The 16,557-nt window shown below is 28.9% G+C and overlaps 1 protein-coding gene across 2 annotated transcripts in view; it reads left to right on the plus strand.

The window, feature by feature from the left end:
• The window catches only part of LOC118187084 (charged multivesicular body protein 7-like), a 31,444-nt gene extending 21,655 nt beyond the window's left edge, over window positions 1-9,789 (plus strand). For both annotated transcript variants that reach the window (XM_035357267.2, XM_035357266.2), the window contains exons 9-10: window positions 200-410; window positions 8,644-9,789. In XM_035357267.2, coding sequence (XP_035213158.1) covers window positions 200-410; window positions 8,644-8,693 — 261 coding nt within the window. In that variant the 3' untranslated portion in view covers window positions 8,694-9,789. The remainder of the gene's footprint in view (window positions 1-199; window positions 411-8,643) is intronic.
• Window positions 9,790-16,557: the final 6,768 nt, after the last annotated feature.

Consider the following 16,557-nt stretch of genomic DNA (forward strand, 5'->3'; position numbering starts at 1 on the left):
TGGAGCTTTTCTTACGTATAATGCAAATATGAGTTTGTTTTTCACAGAAGTATTTACCACAAAGGCATCTGTTAAATTGACTGACAAAATCAAATATTTTTCTCTGCTTCTGTTATATTTGTAAATGATTAAATTTGTTTACTATAGCTTTGAAAATTGAAAAAAAATTATAGTTTTAATTATTAAATTTTTCAATCAGGTTTTAGATGAGTGTGCAGAGGTACAAAAAACCTTATCAAAACCTGTTACACCCGATGATGAAGATCTTGCAGAATTTGAAAATGAATTGGAAGAACTACTTGCTGATGAAGAAAATGTGTCTCCAGAGATGAAAAAACCAGTTTCACCTGCTGCAAATAGTTATGCTGATTTAATGAGAAGGCTAGAGGCTCTTCGAGCTCCTCCTGATGGTCAGTTGTCATTTTTTAGTTTTTTATTCTAAAGTATTAATTGTAGAATTTCTAAAAATTTTACATTTCTTGTTGATTAGCATTTTTTAAAGCACCAATAAGTAATGATTTTAGTATTTCAAATTTTTAGTGTCATTTTTATCTTAAAATTGACTTAACATGCTTTTCTATTAATCAACAGAAATTTATATCTTAAGTGTTTAAATGAATGTTTAGTTTAATCTCTTATCAAATAAAATTTAAATAAGAACAGTAAATATAATCAATTCCTAGAAGCCTATTCCTTTTTTGGAATTTGTAGAAATGTTTTTAAATTAATTATTTAAATGATGTGTGTGTTGATGTAAATTATTAAATAATATGCAGAATAAAGTGGTAGCAAATGCATAATTTTAATCTATTGCATGTATTACAACTTTTTAATTTCTACAAAACATAATTTATGTATTTCCTATAGGAATGTCAAAAATATTTTGTAAAAGTTATATCCTCTTTCCCCAAAATGTGATTATTTTAGTTTAGGATAAGGATTAATAAATCAGGTCATTGGTAAAAATTTATAGTTCTGTTAACTAATTTTGGTGATCTGTATCTTGCCAAAGGATCATTAGATTGTATGAACATTCATTTAGCACTTGCTCCATAGTTACTTTCCTAAATAAGGTGTTGTTGGTAATAGATATTTTCTCCTTCCTATCTGCATGCCTTCGTATGAGTCCTGGTGATGACTTTGCTCATTCTTCATGTACTCCTGCTTCAAAATAGCCCAATGACTCTACCAAGCCATTTAGGAAACATTTCTGTATTTGGATCCCTATGACACATAAAGTAGCTCACATTTATTTTGAGACACTTGTGTTATTTCCCTCCCCCCCCAAGAAGAAACATCTGGTAGATATTAAAGAAATTATTTTAGATTGTTTTACATGTCTTTCTATGTTTGTCTTTTATCTATTTCAAAACCAGTTTGTTGTAAAAATAATATGTTCAAATTGTTTCTCAAAATAATGCATTCAAGAAGTGCTAAAATAAACTAGCATTATGATTTAGGTACTTGCAATTTTTGTTGAAATTTTTAAAGGTAATAATTTTCATTTAATTTTTTAAAATTTCAAACAGAACTATATTATAAGACTTATTATTTGCTGCCTGAAAATTTAAGTTTTCAAGAAAATATATATATTTTTTAAATTTTAAGTTTGAAGTGACTGTGGCAGGATGCTGCAAACCAAATGTAATATGCATCAGAAATTTAATTACATAACATTTAATGTTGCTTAACATACTAGAAGTATACAAAGGTCATTATTAAAGTAATACTTTCAGCTGCCTTTTATGTTACAAAATCATGGATATTTGTTGGAACAGTTAAAATGGCCTTAAATTCAGGAATACAATTTTAGACTAAACAGTAAGGAGTTTATCCTGCAAATTCCAAGCCTTAGTGTTATGAAAAATGTAGTTGAATTAGAATGATTTGCAATGAAAGGTGTTCTTGTAACTGCAGAAGAGTCATGTAGTAGTGGTGAGAAAGGAATTCATAAACAGCAGGGAAAAACAGATCCATGCTTGTTTTGGGTGTATCATATATGTATAATGTGATATCTGCAGATGAATCAAAGTTCAGTATAATTGGAGAATTATACTGAACCAATTAAAGAATTATTTTAGCAGCCAAAGCCTGATAAAGAATTGAATAGAAAAAACCCTTTGCCTCTTTTTAACATAATGGTGAAGGCATAATAGTTTGAAGATGTTTTGCTGTTTCTGGTTTGCGAAAGATAGTGTTTACAGAGAACACTGTGAATCTGTATAAAAATGTAAAAGATAGCTACATATATAGAACAGAAGTGTCTGGTGTTCTTCTGAATGACATTTTAGTATATACTTAAGATGATACAATATATATGGATGGAACATCATAAAATTGAAGTTAGAGCAGTAGAAGTAGTACAGTAATCACTTTCATTGCACCAATGTCAGTTTAAAATTTAGCATTAATCATTAAAGCTGCATTATATTTCAAACTTTAAAAATTGAACTCTTAAATTTAAGATTGTTTTTAAATTAATGAATTTTACAAAAGATTTATTAGCCTTAGTCAAAATGAAACATTTTCTAAAGTTGGTACATAATTCACTTTAATTACTTCTTTATCTACCAAATCTTTGATAGAATGATATTTAACATCAATATGCTTTCATCTTATATTATTTTCATAACTTTTTTTAATGAATTGCATCCTGATTATCTAAATTTAAATTACATTTAGAAAGGCTTATTGTGCTCTAATATCATCTCTGATTTTAACTAAGGAAACTATTTTTGCTGAAGCTACAAATGCAGCTATATAATGTGCCTCACAAGGTGATATAGCAACACAGTTCTATTGGTTTTAAAACCACTGTTCTGGATTTCATGGTAGAATGTTATATACTCGAAACACTCTTTCTTCCAGCCCAATCTTCCATAAAGATGCTCCCAGTCCTTGTTCTCGTATTCTGTACAGAAGTGAAAAATCCACAGTTTTTTCTAATATCTCAAAAAAAAATTTTTTTTTTGCTTCTTTCCTTATTGACACTGTTAACAGCAGTAGCAGAAGTATCTGGATGATTTTTTTATGAAATAAACATGAAATTATCAACTAGTTCATGATATGACAAATTATATTTGCTTTCATCATAAATTTCAGTTGAATTTGCCATGAAATTGGAATTAAGAGATGTTTTGGGTTCTTGACTATTCTGTGCACTAAACTTTTGTAAAGTATTCTTTATTATTGTATGTTGCTTTATTTTTATTTCATGTATACAGCTCTGTTTTTTTTTTATTCCTAAATTAATTGCTTAGTTTTCCAAGATCTTTTTATCTTAAATTTTTTTAGTGGACTAACTACTGCATTAATAGCATTTTCTTTCCCAGTAACAAGAATATCATCAACATAAGTAATAACAAATATATCTTTCATGGTATATATACAAAAAACATTTTTTGGCCTTTTTAAATTTTGTTCCTTCATATATTTCAATCCAGCAGTGTGGTAACTTCTTAAGGCCATATAAAATTTTTTTCAAGTTTAAGTCCTTGCCATGTCTTCAAAAGATTTGATGTACACATCATTCTTTAATATTCTATCTAGAAAAGTATTAGGTGTATTTATTGATGAATGAACTAGCTCTTTTGCAATGGTAAAGAAATCATCTGTCTTATTGTAAGTCATTTTGCTATGTAAACATGCTTTTTGCTATGAAACATGAAAACATTGAAGTCAGAGTCAAAATAAAAGTAATAGTCTCTGGAAAGATTTTGAATAAAAACCTGAAATGCTTAAAAACTTAAGATGCAAATTGCATTTGTATCAGGAGTATAACTTTTCTATCAGGATAGTATTTTTAAACATATAGTTCTCAACATTTGCTTATAGTTATTGGTATGATTTACTTAAAGTTATCGAAACACCATATTCTTTGGGATTAAACCTTGTTGAACTTGTATGAAGAAAAATTAAGGAAACGTGATATTTCTGTATCAAAGCATGATGAAAGTAATTTTACAGTGAAATGGAAACAAAATATCAAAAATTTCTACATTTACAAAAATAAAATAAAATAAAATAAAATAAATAAATAAATTAGTCCAACCAAGCCAAAGTTTATGAAAAACACAAAGTTAACTAAATTACATCAAATTAGATGTTTGCATGTTTTTCTTAAACATTGGTTGCCTGCTCTAAGCATTAGAATTCATTTCAATCTTTTTTTTTTTTTTTTTTGAACAAATTACTTTATTTTAAGAAATATTTTGAAACAGTTTATTGTATTTTATTTTACTCCATTATCAAGCAAATCTTGCAAGACATAACAGGAGGAAATAACAGGAATACATTTCGAAAGCACAAATGTCTGAAAACAAATATAAGCTGCTGTTTAAAAAAATTGAAAATTTCAAATTGTTAACTAGAAAATTTAATTTAGGGTTCTCTGGTTTATGTATATTTACTGAATGTCATAACTATTTCAAGAATGATATTAATCCCCCCGAATAAGCTTTTCATTTTGTCATTTAATATAGGGTTCTGTGGTTTAATTATATTCACTGAATGTCATATCCATCTCAAGAATGATATTAATCCCCCTGAATAAGCCCTTTTGTCAGTGAGGAGTAGAATTTCAGTTCAGTTGGTCTACAGTCTATACCAGTGTTTCTCAACTGGATTTACTCCAAAGACCGGTAAAATATTTTGGTACGTTCTTGTGGACCGGTAATTAATAATTCGACCAATTGGCACAATTTTTGGACAGATAGCTGGATATTTCTTGTGGACCGGTGCTAGTCCGCAGACTGGCAGTTGAGAAATACTGGTCTATACTATATTTCTGAGCTCATTCTTGTTAGAGGGATATGTTTTATGTTTAAAGTTTTGGTACTTTTAAATCTTGCTTTTTATATATCCAAGTAGAATAACTGAGCAGTACTAATAATATATTTCCGACAAGAAAAATGAAAAACTACTACGCTTCTTTAAATAACTTAATATTCTAGAAGTAATAAAACATCTTTCAGTGTACCAATCTTAAAGAACTGAAATAGCAATGACAAATAAATAATAATTTCTGAGTCATATGTTCTCTATTATAAACGTAAATGTGAATTAGATTTCTAAATTCTCAGTTGAGAAGTAATTTGATACAAAAAATGTGTATAAATACTTCATTATGCATGAAAAACAATTTAAACTTCTTCACCCGAGAAGAATCTGCAGAAGTTCAAGTTAATACCAAATTAGTATAATAATTGTACTTTTTTGTTTAAACTCAATTTAATAATGTGTTTTTAAATGTAAAACACTCACAGAGACAAACGGAATATAAGAATTAAAAAAGAAAAAAGTCAGAAGAATACACTTTTGCATTAATATCTGAAATATAGAATAGAAACTTTTCCAAAAATGGGAAGGAAAAATTTACTGTGATGGCAAGAAAGGTGCAATAATTTTTTAAAGCTATAATAAAGAATGCTTGAAATAATTCTTCACATTAGTTCTTTTTTTATTGTTTAGCTGCCAGTTCTTCTGGTTTTCATCAAGTCTCCCATTATCAATCTACCGTAGATCACCATATCTTCCAGTTTCTAAAATTTAGCCTTTATTAAGAAAAATAATTCCCAGCAGTGAATGAAGTTGAATTAAGAAAATTTTATTTCCCCTCTTGTAATGATTTTCAGAATAATTTTGCTGATTAAACTTCATTTTATCTTAACTGTATTTTTTTCCCTTATTACATTAATATACAGCAGTCATTTAAAAATTTTTATATGAAGATTCAAGCAATGTTTAATCAGTTAACTATTTGTATTTAATTTTATTTACTTCAATTTATTCCGGAGTTATCCACACAAATACTATGTACATTAATTATTAATTTTATTTTTTGTTGTGTTTAAAAGTCATTTGATAAACAGAAGCCTTCCTTTCAGTACTGAGAATTTTCTTAGTATAAAAGGTAAGAAAATTAAAAAAATGAATTTAGCCAAAGAACATAAATGCTAATGTGTTTTACATCGTAACTGAATTGAAAATATTCAATAATCTGAACCATGCATTATAAAGTGAATAAATGTCAGTTGTGGTGCCACAGCACAGCATGAAATCCTCCTGGTTTTCTTGAAAAGGTCTCCTGATTTTTACGATTAGAATGTTGTGCTGTTAATCAACAATGTATGAAAGTATATTGTGAAAATACTAAAATTTTAATGGATATAAAAAGCATTAAACTAAGTTGAAGAAAAATCACATAATGATAAAAATTATTTTCTTTAAAGCTGAATGGCTAAATTCCTGAAGCTTAATGATTCACTGGGAATGTCTGAATTCATAAGTGACTTTGCTGTGTCATCACTGAAAGTGTTGCCCTAAATGCATTACAGGAGGCAACCAACGTTATCGTTAAACTAATTTGACAGAAAATATTATTCATAGACACATAATTCTTGGTAACATTTCCATCTGCAGATGATTTAGCTTTCCAGTATTTTGTACTTTTCAGCTTAGTTTTTGCTAATTATTTGTGCTTGCAAAATTTTATTAGTCAGACTGTCATTCTCTGTGTTATATCTTTAACCACTGCTTTTTTACTTCTACTGATTTGGCCATGTGCTGTACAGGTTATCTCATTTCTCCATTGCTTTTACTGTTTTGCCTGAATCTTTTCTTCTTTTAATATCAAATTAATCATAGAGATGGCAGTAGGCATCTACAAAGTGGTAGTTTGTAAAGTTTGTTTTGTTCTATTTCAATTGGTTGAAAAGGATGCTTCTTCCATATTAAAGGCTTAACAAATGTTTATATTTCAGAGCTTAACTTTCTGCATGTATATTTTACTGTTAATTTGATAACTATATTTATGTACAAGCAATTAAAACTGATTTTTTCCCATAAAATGTCTGTCCCCCATGTCTGATTCAGAATGGCAGCTAATTTCTTTGAACTGTGATTCGGCATCAGAATCAAATGTCTATGAATGAGTTTGGGAGCAGTGAAAGTTCTGTGGAGGACTTCATTGATAGTGTAAAAAACATGGTGATAAAGATACAGATTTACAATTTTGATTAGATATTATCCTTTGACTGAATGAAGGTAAAGAAAGATCTTACTAGGATGTTTCTCAGCTCCACTAAGACTAGCAGAAAGACATTTTTAGATGTGATTTTACCTACAGAAAAAATCCCAAGACCCACAAGATTGTGGGATATGTATTCACTGAAGTAAAATGAAAAGAATTGGAGAAGAGATTTGGTATTTGTTATCTGCACTGTGGCTCCCTTTATTTTGAGGTATATCACACTAAATCAGATCTTTGACAAAAATGTAAGTAATTATAATTGAACATAACCGTATTTGATGGCATATAAGATGCACTTTTTTTCCTAAATTTTGTCTCAAAAAAGTTACCTGCATCTTATATGTGAAGGATGCAGGTTAACTTTCAATACTGAATGCTATTTTTAGACCGGATAAAGTTCTAGACACACATAACTTTTTCTACATCTGCCATAATTATTTTGCACATGCGTGAAATATCTGTCGCCAAAAAGCACCAAAGCTTGAAGCTGATGTCGAAGTTCGGACAGATTCGACGGTCACATTATGTCTATGGAGCCTTTCCTTCTTTGCATAGACTTTGACTCAGCCGACACACGTGTCAGTATCGGTGCTACTCTGTATAAACGTGTCGGTATCGGTGCTTAAAACTATTTGTTTAAAAAAATACCCTGGAAAATATGACTACAGGAAACAAGAGATTAAGCTATACAATTCAGTATAAACTAGGAGTGTTAAACTAGGCTAAAGTGCATGGAAACAGAGCAGCAGCAAGGCATTTTGGTCCACCACCTACCGAAAAAATGATGCGTACTTGGCGACTGCAGGAAGATCAACTGAAGACTGCTAAAAAATGAAAACATAACCTTCGATGCCCAGCTCCATCTTGGCCTGAACTTGAAAATGCCGTAAATATGTGGGTGATAGATAAGAGGAAATCTGGGATAAGTGTTTCAACTAAAATGATAATCAATGAGGCCAAAAGATTTGCAGAAAAACATGGGAATCAGAACTTTTCAGGGTCTGAGGGCTGGTGCTATTGAAACTTTTTTTACCTTGTGTGTGGCCTTCTAAATAAGGGTGCATCTTATATGCCATCAAGTACGGTAATTACAAAGTAATTATGTTTTTTTGTATATACAACCGTAAATGTAACTTCCAAGTTGGCTGCTCATACCGAAAGAAATGGCAACTTCCGGGGAAATATTATTATTTTATTTGTAGTAAAAAATTGTTCTAAATACTTAAAAATATTACAGATGTTAATTTTAATAACATTTTCTTACTTACAAATTTAAAATGCACAAGAAAATGTAGTAAAAAATGTGACGTTTTTTGGATCAAATTCAGGAAAAAAATAAATGTTTAAGGTGGATACTATATAAATAGTTATGACTTTAATATGAAAACACAGAGTTGATAATCAAACAATAAAATGCATCATCAGTTTTTTTTTAATCAGTATTTGAGTTTATGTTAATTCTTTTGTATATTTTGGTTATCAATTGATTATAAAATATTGTGAATTTGTATAAAAACTTTAATCTAAATTGCAAGTCCTCCTATATTATGGTACTTACTGAACAGTAATAATAACGTTGGTTAATCTTATTAATTGGGTTCTTTTTCTTCTAGATGTACCACCAGAAAAAAAGCAAGCTCTGAAATATTCTTTAAGAGCATGATAATAATGCAGAGTCATGATACTATTTTTCTTGTGAGTTTTAGACCTATTAAAAGGATTTTAACTTTTGATCCATGAATTAGTATGTCCATCAGAAAGGTGACAATCATCTTATTTGGGATTTAGAAGTTTGATTAATATTTTTTAAATGTAATTTATGCATTTCAGAGCATTTGTTTTATTGTAATATACTGTCTATATGATAAATGTCTTTTATTGTATTAAAAGTATATATTTACTGAAAATTCTAGTGGAAACAATTTTATTAGCATTTTAATCATCAATGCAATTTATTAAATTATTTTGCAGTTTCCTTCAACAATTTTCATACTAAGCATTTGTGATTCACATTTCTTTGTAAATTTGGATTTTTTTATTATGAGATGATCTGATATTTAATTTAAATGGAAGTGTATATTACATATTTATGTATAAATAGATGCTGTAAAATAAATTGGATGCAATATAAATATTTATTAAAAGAACAGATATAAAATTAGTTTTAAGAATTGCTTTTAATAATTTTATAATCAGGCTTTATATTTTTTGTGATTCATCAATCATACTCAGTTGCATTTTCCAGAATTGGTATTTTATTGCACGTGACTAAATCTAAGCTTTAACCTTCTGTTATAATTATAAAAGATGCGTATGTGCTTTATATGTCTCATTACTTTCCAGATATTTTCTTTTTATATTTCATATTTTATCCAGTGCTTTCATTTACCCTTTGGCTGAAATTTACTTCTTACATAACTGTTAAAAACTTTTTAAGAGGATGCATAATTACAGTATTGTTATATTAGTTTTCAAATGCATATTTAAAAGAAACTCAAGATAAAATGTATATTTTATTCCAAGTACTTATTTATATCCTCAAGGAAAGTTCAGGACTTTTTGTATGATAATCAATTTATAAAAATGTGCAGAATTTCAATTTGCACAATAAATAGTTGTTAATACTGTGTGAATATTAGTTGCAGTAGATTTGTATGTATTGAACTGTGAATGAAATGTTATATTGTCACTTTTAATCCTTGAAATGAATTTTACTGTGTAATAAGCTGTTTGTAATAAAAATCATGTTTTTCCACTCATATTTTGACTAACTGTTACTGTCTCTTCACTATAGTCATGATCAGACATGCATGTACAATTCGAACTGATATGTTTATAATTTAAATTAAAAATGAGAATTATTCTATGGTTTTATTTCTATTTAAAATTTATTTTGATTTAGTAACAGAAATAGAAATTATTCAATAATAATTTTAGGAATTTTATCACAAAAGTGGCATCCTACAGCTCTCTAAACCATTAACAATAGTGTGCTTTTGAACTCCCTTAGAAGCATATTTTGCTTGCTAATAGGCAAGTCTAAATACTTTAGTGGTGAAGAAATAAAAGCTGGGTTGTTTGTGGTTAAGCATTGGATGGAAATGTTTTGGACAAAATTGTTTTATTTATCATATGTAATAAAATAATAATTTTTAAGCAGTTTTTAATAATTTTGTGTAATACCCTGGAGAGACAAAGTATAAAATATATATTTTTGATTTTTTTTTTTTTTAGTAACAAATTTTTAAACACACCTGCTGTAAAATTATTATGAGGGATAATGGATGAAAGTATAGCAACCATAAGTACCTTTTCTGGCTAATTGTTTAAATAAAATAATAGTATTTAAAGGAAGGGAGCCAAATGAATAAGGCTGCTGAACACTGGTAGTTGTAGTTCAAACCGAGCTAAAATCCTGTCAAATGCGCTAGCTGCATAAAGGTTTTCACGATTTTCTTTATGTGTAATATTATTATGATCCAGCTTCTTTAGAAAATCCTCTATAAACAACAAGATTTGGGCATTCCCTGCTCCGTGAACTCAATCACACTACAGGTCCACTCCCCCTTTGGGCACTTCGTGGAGGTTCAACCTCCATTATTACCCTTCCAGGGCAGCAGCGCACCACCTGGATAAGACACCAGGTAGCACTGGTCGTCAATTGCTCCTGCTCCTGCCAGTCACATGGGCGAGCCCGTCGCAGAAGGCTGTTACCCAGCAAACCGAGGAACCACCCCCCCCTCGACTACGGATCCAACCGTTCAGGACATGCCAGACCCCGAGGCCGGCCAATGAGTGACCTTTCCCGGGGCCTTCAGAACCATCAAGTTCATCAATTTTATACCCCCTTGGCCGAGACTGCCTAGTACGTCGACCCCCAGGGTGGAGGAAATCCTCTGTAAAGTCAGTTCTTCCCTAAGCCTAATAGCCCTCTTGTGCTTTGCCATAGTTAATTAACCTAATTCTGATGTAGGTATATCTTTTGCTGCAAATCGTGAAGCTATAAGCATTAATGTAAATAGTGATTTGTTGTTAATTTAAAATTTTGCTATATTCAGACAAAAGCTGAAGTTCTTAACGTATCTAACAGAAATTACTACTTCAAGATTTCTGATAATTCAGACTTCTAATATTGATTAACTGTTCTAATTTATGAAGCTATGTGAACAAAAGTCTGCTTTCTTGCATAAGAGAAACTTATCTCTGTGATAAGTGTTGAAACTGTGTGTTAAAATATTCTCCATGCAGCATTTCTTAAGGTATCTGATATAGGAGGAGTGGCTAGACATTTTGAGTTAATTTTAAGAAAGAGACTTGGAAAAAAATAGATTCATATTTTGGGAAATCTAGATTTTTAAACTGAAGACACTTCATGTGAAAAGTAATTACTGTTTTAAAAAGTTTTTTTTTAATAAAATTATTAGAATCATTACCCAATCTTATATATTTTATTAAAATTATTCATTAATAATCTAAGATTTATAGAGTTAGGTTTTATCACAAAATTTATATATTGCAATACACATTTTATTTGTAAAATTTTAAAGCTTCAGAATATCATCAATAAAACTAGTTGCTTGTGCAGCCAGCCACTTAAAATACTTATTATAAAGAGTAAAAAATATGTAATTCATGGATACAGCAAGTAATCAATAATAATAGAGATGGAGAACTCCATCCTACTTTTAAAAGGGGGCAAGGGAAATGGTATTTAAAATAGAACCAGCATTTCCTCCAGTGATTGGTGAAATCCTCACTACTGCTCATTTTGAAGAGTAACCAGTTGTATTTCAGCAAACTCTGGTCCTTAGCTTTCCTATCAAGCACTGTAGATTATCTTTTGTTTATATTATGGAAAAAAAAAAAAAACTTTGCATATGGATCTTGTGTGTTTTAATCGAAATTGGAAATTTGTTAAGTTTGTGAATTATGTCACCTGAGAGTAAGAGCCAAAATTTATCAAGCCAAGATGCATAATCTACAGAATTTCCATATATTAAAATATGTCAAGCTTTATTGGTTACAAAAACAGTATTAAAAATTAATGATTGTTTTTTTATATAAGTAGTAAAGAAGAATTCATCTAAAATAAATATAAGGGGAGAATACTAATGTGATTGTCCATTATTGTAAAGGATTGTATTTCCCCATAAAATATATTATTATATACAAGCTACTTGCAAAATCTAAAAGAAGTTTTAATCCAAGACATTGAGAATCTGAATGTGCCAACATGGGTCATAAAACTGCTGAACTGCGATATATCTGATCGTAATATTATAATGCAAAACAAATTGGTTGCACTGAAGCAGGATGTTGAAACTTAAGTCTTACTCAACACATAGGTACTTAAGTTTTTCAATTTTAGTCATCTGAGAGAAATATCCCCAAATAAAAATTTTTGTCGAACAACATTATTGATTTTTCTTGCCTTGATTTGCTAGAGAAAGCAAGAAGCAGATTTAATATTTTCAAAAATTCAGCAGTTCTTTGACAAATATTTTTTTTAAAATGCATTAATACATCAAATTAATTAAAATCAAACTTTCTACAATGAGAATTTATAATTTTGTTCCTGAAAATTTGTTTGTTTATAATATTAATACAAAAAATAGCTAAATCTAATAAACCATTTCTTTCCAAAATATTTTTTCATATTGTTAGTCTAATTCTTATCTTTAAGTTATTTATATGCAATTATTTGTATTTTGATTATTTTGTATGCTATATATTATAAAGAAAAATATAATGTGGTCGATGAAGAAAACTAAACTTTTAAAAGAAGTCAATGCAAGGAAAAGCTGGGAAACCCTGCTGTAAATCAGTGAGTGTAAAACTGCTTGTATTTAGTGATAGCTATAAAATCGAAGGAACTACCAAATTTCTTCATAAAGAATAATGATACATATGTTGTAAAATCCAAATGCTATTTAATTTGATTTTTAATAGAACACAACCTTCCAATTTCAGTTTTGGACCATTCATAGCAGTTTAATTTGAATCACATTGTTTCCAGATCCAGCAAAAAAATCTGCCTCATTCAAGAACAACCTGTGAAAGAATATTAATAAAATAATTATAATCAGATTGTATTTTGAGCAAATTTAGGTATGAGGATTCTTGACACCGTTTTCGTTGAAAAAGTAAACATGCAATTAAATGAAGAACTATGTTATCGAAAAAGGAATTCAGAATTTAAGCTTGTAAAGTATGTTACATATAAATCTTTACATTCGTAATTTATAAATGAATTTTTAATTTTTTTTGTTGATTTTTATATGTATATTTCTTGCCTGTCTAAAATTTGAATTATTTATTTCCCTGTAGAAATCAGGATCCCCAACTTTAAAAAATATATAGTTTATTGGTTATAATTTCCTGTGTAATTATTTGCGATTTAAAATATTTGCTTCAGTAATATATAAATCAATTTAGTGATATTTCTGCTTGTGGAATAAAATGAAAATTTCTGATTAAATATCATATGATTTACAAGCAGTATTTTTAATTATTAATTTTTTATATTTATGGATTTTTAAGATGAATGTAATTAAATTATTTCCATTTTGTGGTTAGTTAAAAATTACATGCTTATTTGTTTGTTTGAACTATGTATGTTTAAAATTCGATGAATCTAGCACTGCTATTTTTCTGCTGTATGAGGAACATATGTACATACATACAGATTCTTCACTATTTAATAATATAAATAAGTGTACTATTATATGATACCATTTAGTTTACAGATTGCTTTCATCATCATCTGTAGTGCATATCTGAAATTTATTGGTCATTATCGATAATTTTCAGGTAATTGATAATTATTTCTTTTATTAATGGGAAGACTAAACCAGTGTACTTAGTGTGCTGCTCCAATTATTATTCATAAAAACGTATAAGATGGGTATTTTGTTTATGTTTTTAAAATAGGTATTGCATCAGTTTTCTACTATTTCATGAAAAAATATTGTTAAAACTCTTTACTAAAAATTAAAGTTGGTAAGTTAATTCCATACAAATTGTGATGCTTTTCCATATCAATAATAAGTACTAGTAAGAAAAACTTTTAAAAAAAATTAGCTGATGTGTCATGAGCAGGGAACAAATATCATACCTGTTTCAAAAAGTAATCAATGAATTCTTCTTTTCCAAATTTAATACATATTACTTTTTCTGTTACTTGAGTTGAATTATCATCATTGTTTATTTTTAGCTTTGTTGAATTAACATCATTGTTTATTTTTAGCTTTGTTGAATTATCATCATTGTTTATTTTTAGCTTTGTTGAATTAACATCATTGTTTATTTTTAGCTTTGTTGAATTATCATCATTGTTTATTATTATTTTTAGCCCAATGGACAGTTTGCTCAGAAGGGCTATTAAAACGTTGACTGCCGTGGGGGTCATCGGTGACCGGCACTCGACTACAGCGCCGTGGGTGCCATTGGTGACTGGCGACGCTAACAATAGTAAAATACATATTTAAAGTAAATATCGTTACTGATAAATTTTTAATTAGTACCATTGTTACTGTAATGGTTTGAAGAATCATAAATCGTAAAAATTTAAATTATAAATCGCAAAAAATGGTCTACAGATGTTTGGGGGTTGCTGGTGACCCACCACCACAAAAAATGCATTAAACACGATTATATAAATCACATTAACTTCTGTAGATAATATTTCAACATAATATACATCGCATAATAAAATTTCAAGTTGGCGTCATGGGCAAACCACGTAAAATGCGCTCGGCAGTCAACGTGTTAATTTCTTTTTCGCATTTTGCGCTGATTGACTATAAACGGCGAATTTGATTATATAAACGATGATTTGATTGACTATAAACGGCGAATCACTTTTTAAATTGTTGCCACGAAATATTAGAACCCTGTATTATATTTAAAGAAATTAACGAAGAACCTGCATAAATGTATGTATTTTTATCGCACTGTGATAAAAATGACGGTACGTAAAGCCATCAAATTTTTAATAACGTACGTCTCCACCTGAATATGGGCATCTGGAAGCCAAAATATGGAATTTGTTTTATTATCTATTTCATATTTTGTAAAGCATTTATGAGTTTTTGATTAAGAAACAACGATTTCAAAGCGAGCAATGGCAACATTGTATGGAGGGGGGAAATTTTTATTCTAAAGGTATTCTCTTTTAAATATTTTGTGATATTGCTGTTGAATTGAATTTTATGGTTTAAGGTTGAAGAGTATGATATTTTATAAATAAAGGTAGCATACAAAATGTTAAAAAAACGCCTCTTTGGGTGTAGTGTAAAATCTGAAAGCTTTCAGATTTTTTTCTTTTATATGCTAAATTTAATATTTTTTAAGCAGCTAACAATTGTCATTAAAGCTGTAGTTAGTAATGCCACATATATTTTTTAAACAAGTTAAATGCGTGAATTCTTGAAATGCAAATCCTGATAACTCTGACACCATTTATAAGGTCCATGGTGCACAACTGTCTACAGTTATGTAAGATTGACAAGTCGCTATCCATCTGCTTTAAGTTGACCTTGAGCCACTTTGAGTCACCGTGAGGTGGCTCAGCAACGCGGTGAACCCTTGAATCCTAAAGGGAATTAATCAGCTGTCTGCCTAAATAAGCGATTGTCAGCTTAAGTTGCAGTAGCCTAATATGTGTTACAACTAAAATTTAATTATTTTTTCATCGAACTAAAAATATTTATGTAGCGTTTCGTTTGTATCAGTGCGAACCGGGTAAATTCCAATATTGTGTGAAAGTAAAACATAAACCAATAAACCCTTTGACAGGGCTTAATTTCTAAAATTAGAAGTGTCGGATCCCTATAGAAGACCGTCAGCAAAGAGGAACGAAAGTAAATAAATAAATAAAATTACTATTAAAATCATTAATAATTTAAAAATTAAATAGTTTATTATTATCAGATTAATTAATATTGATCCGTTATTATTCAGTTAATAGTTAATTAAATTAAACTTAGTTAATTATTACTTATTAAAATATTAATTAAAGATTAAAGTAATTAAATTTAAATAAAATGTAAAGAGGTTAACTAAAATTTAATAGGCGATTTTTAATATAATTTTGCTGCAAAAAATAAAATTTTCGAAATCAAATTTTTACTGAAATTGTTATTCAGTGACATCAAAAAAGTGCAAGGCTCCGACTAGAATTATGATTTATCCCGAAAACTAAGAAGTACTGCTGGACTCCGGCGCAATTTAAACTCTGCCCTTTGAGTGTAATTTTTTTTCTTTTTTTTTTTTCTTTTTTTTTTTTTTTTTTAACTTCAGAGGAAATTTTACTTCAGACTCGAATGGGTGAAATTCAGGTTATGGGTTATCATGCTAACGTTACTTACTAACAGTTAAAGGAGTTTTACCAGAAAGAGGATGAATTGTAACTTAGATTAAGATTTCAATAAGCTGAAATCTTATACTAGGAACTAAGTTACGTATTGTTCTCATAAAAAATTTAGAATAAGGAGTAAAATCACTTAAAAATCAAATCTAATTTAATG

This window comes from Stegodyphus dumicola, chromosome 5 (assembly GCF_044657685.1).
Source record: "Stegodyphus dumicola isolate Sdum_Otavi_A_Nest chromosome 5, ASM4465768v1".
NCBI classification, from domain to species: domain Eukaryota; kingdom Metazoa; phylum Arthropoda; class Arachnida; order Araneae; family Eresidae; genus Stegodyphus; species Stegodyphus dumicola.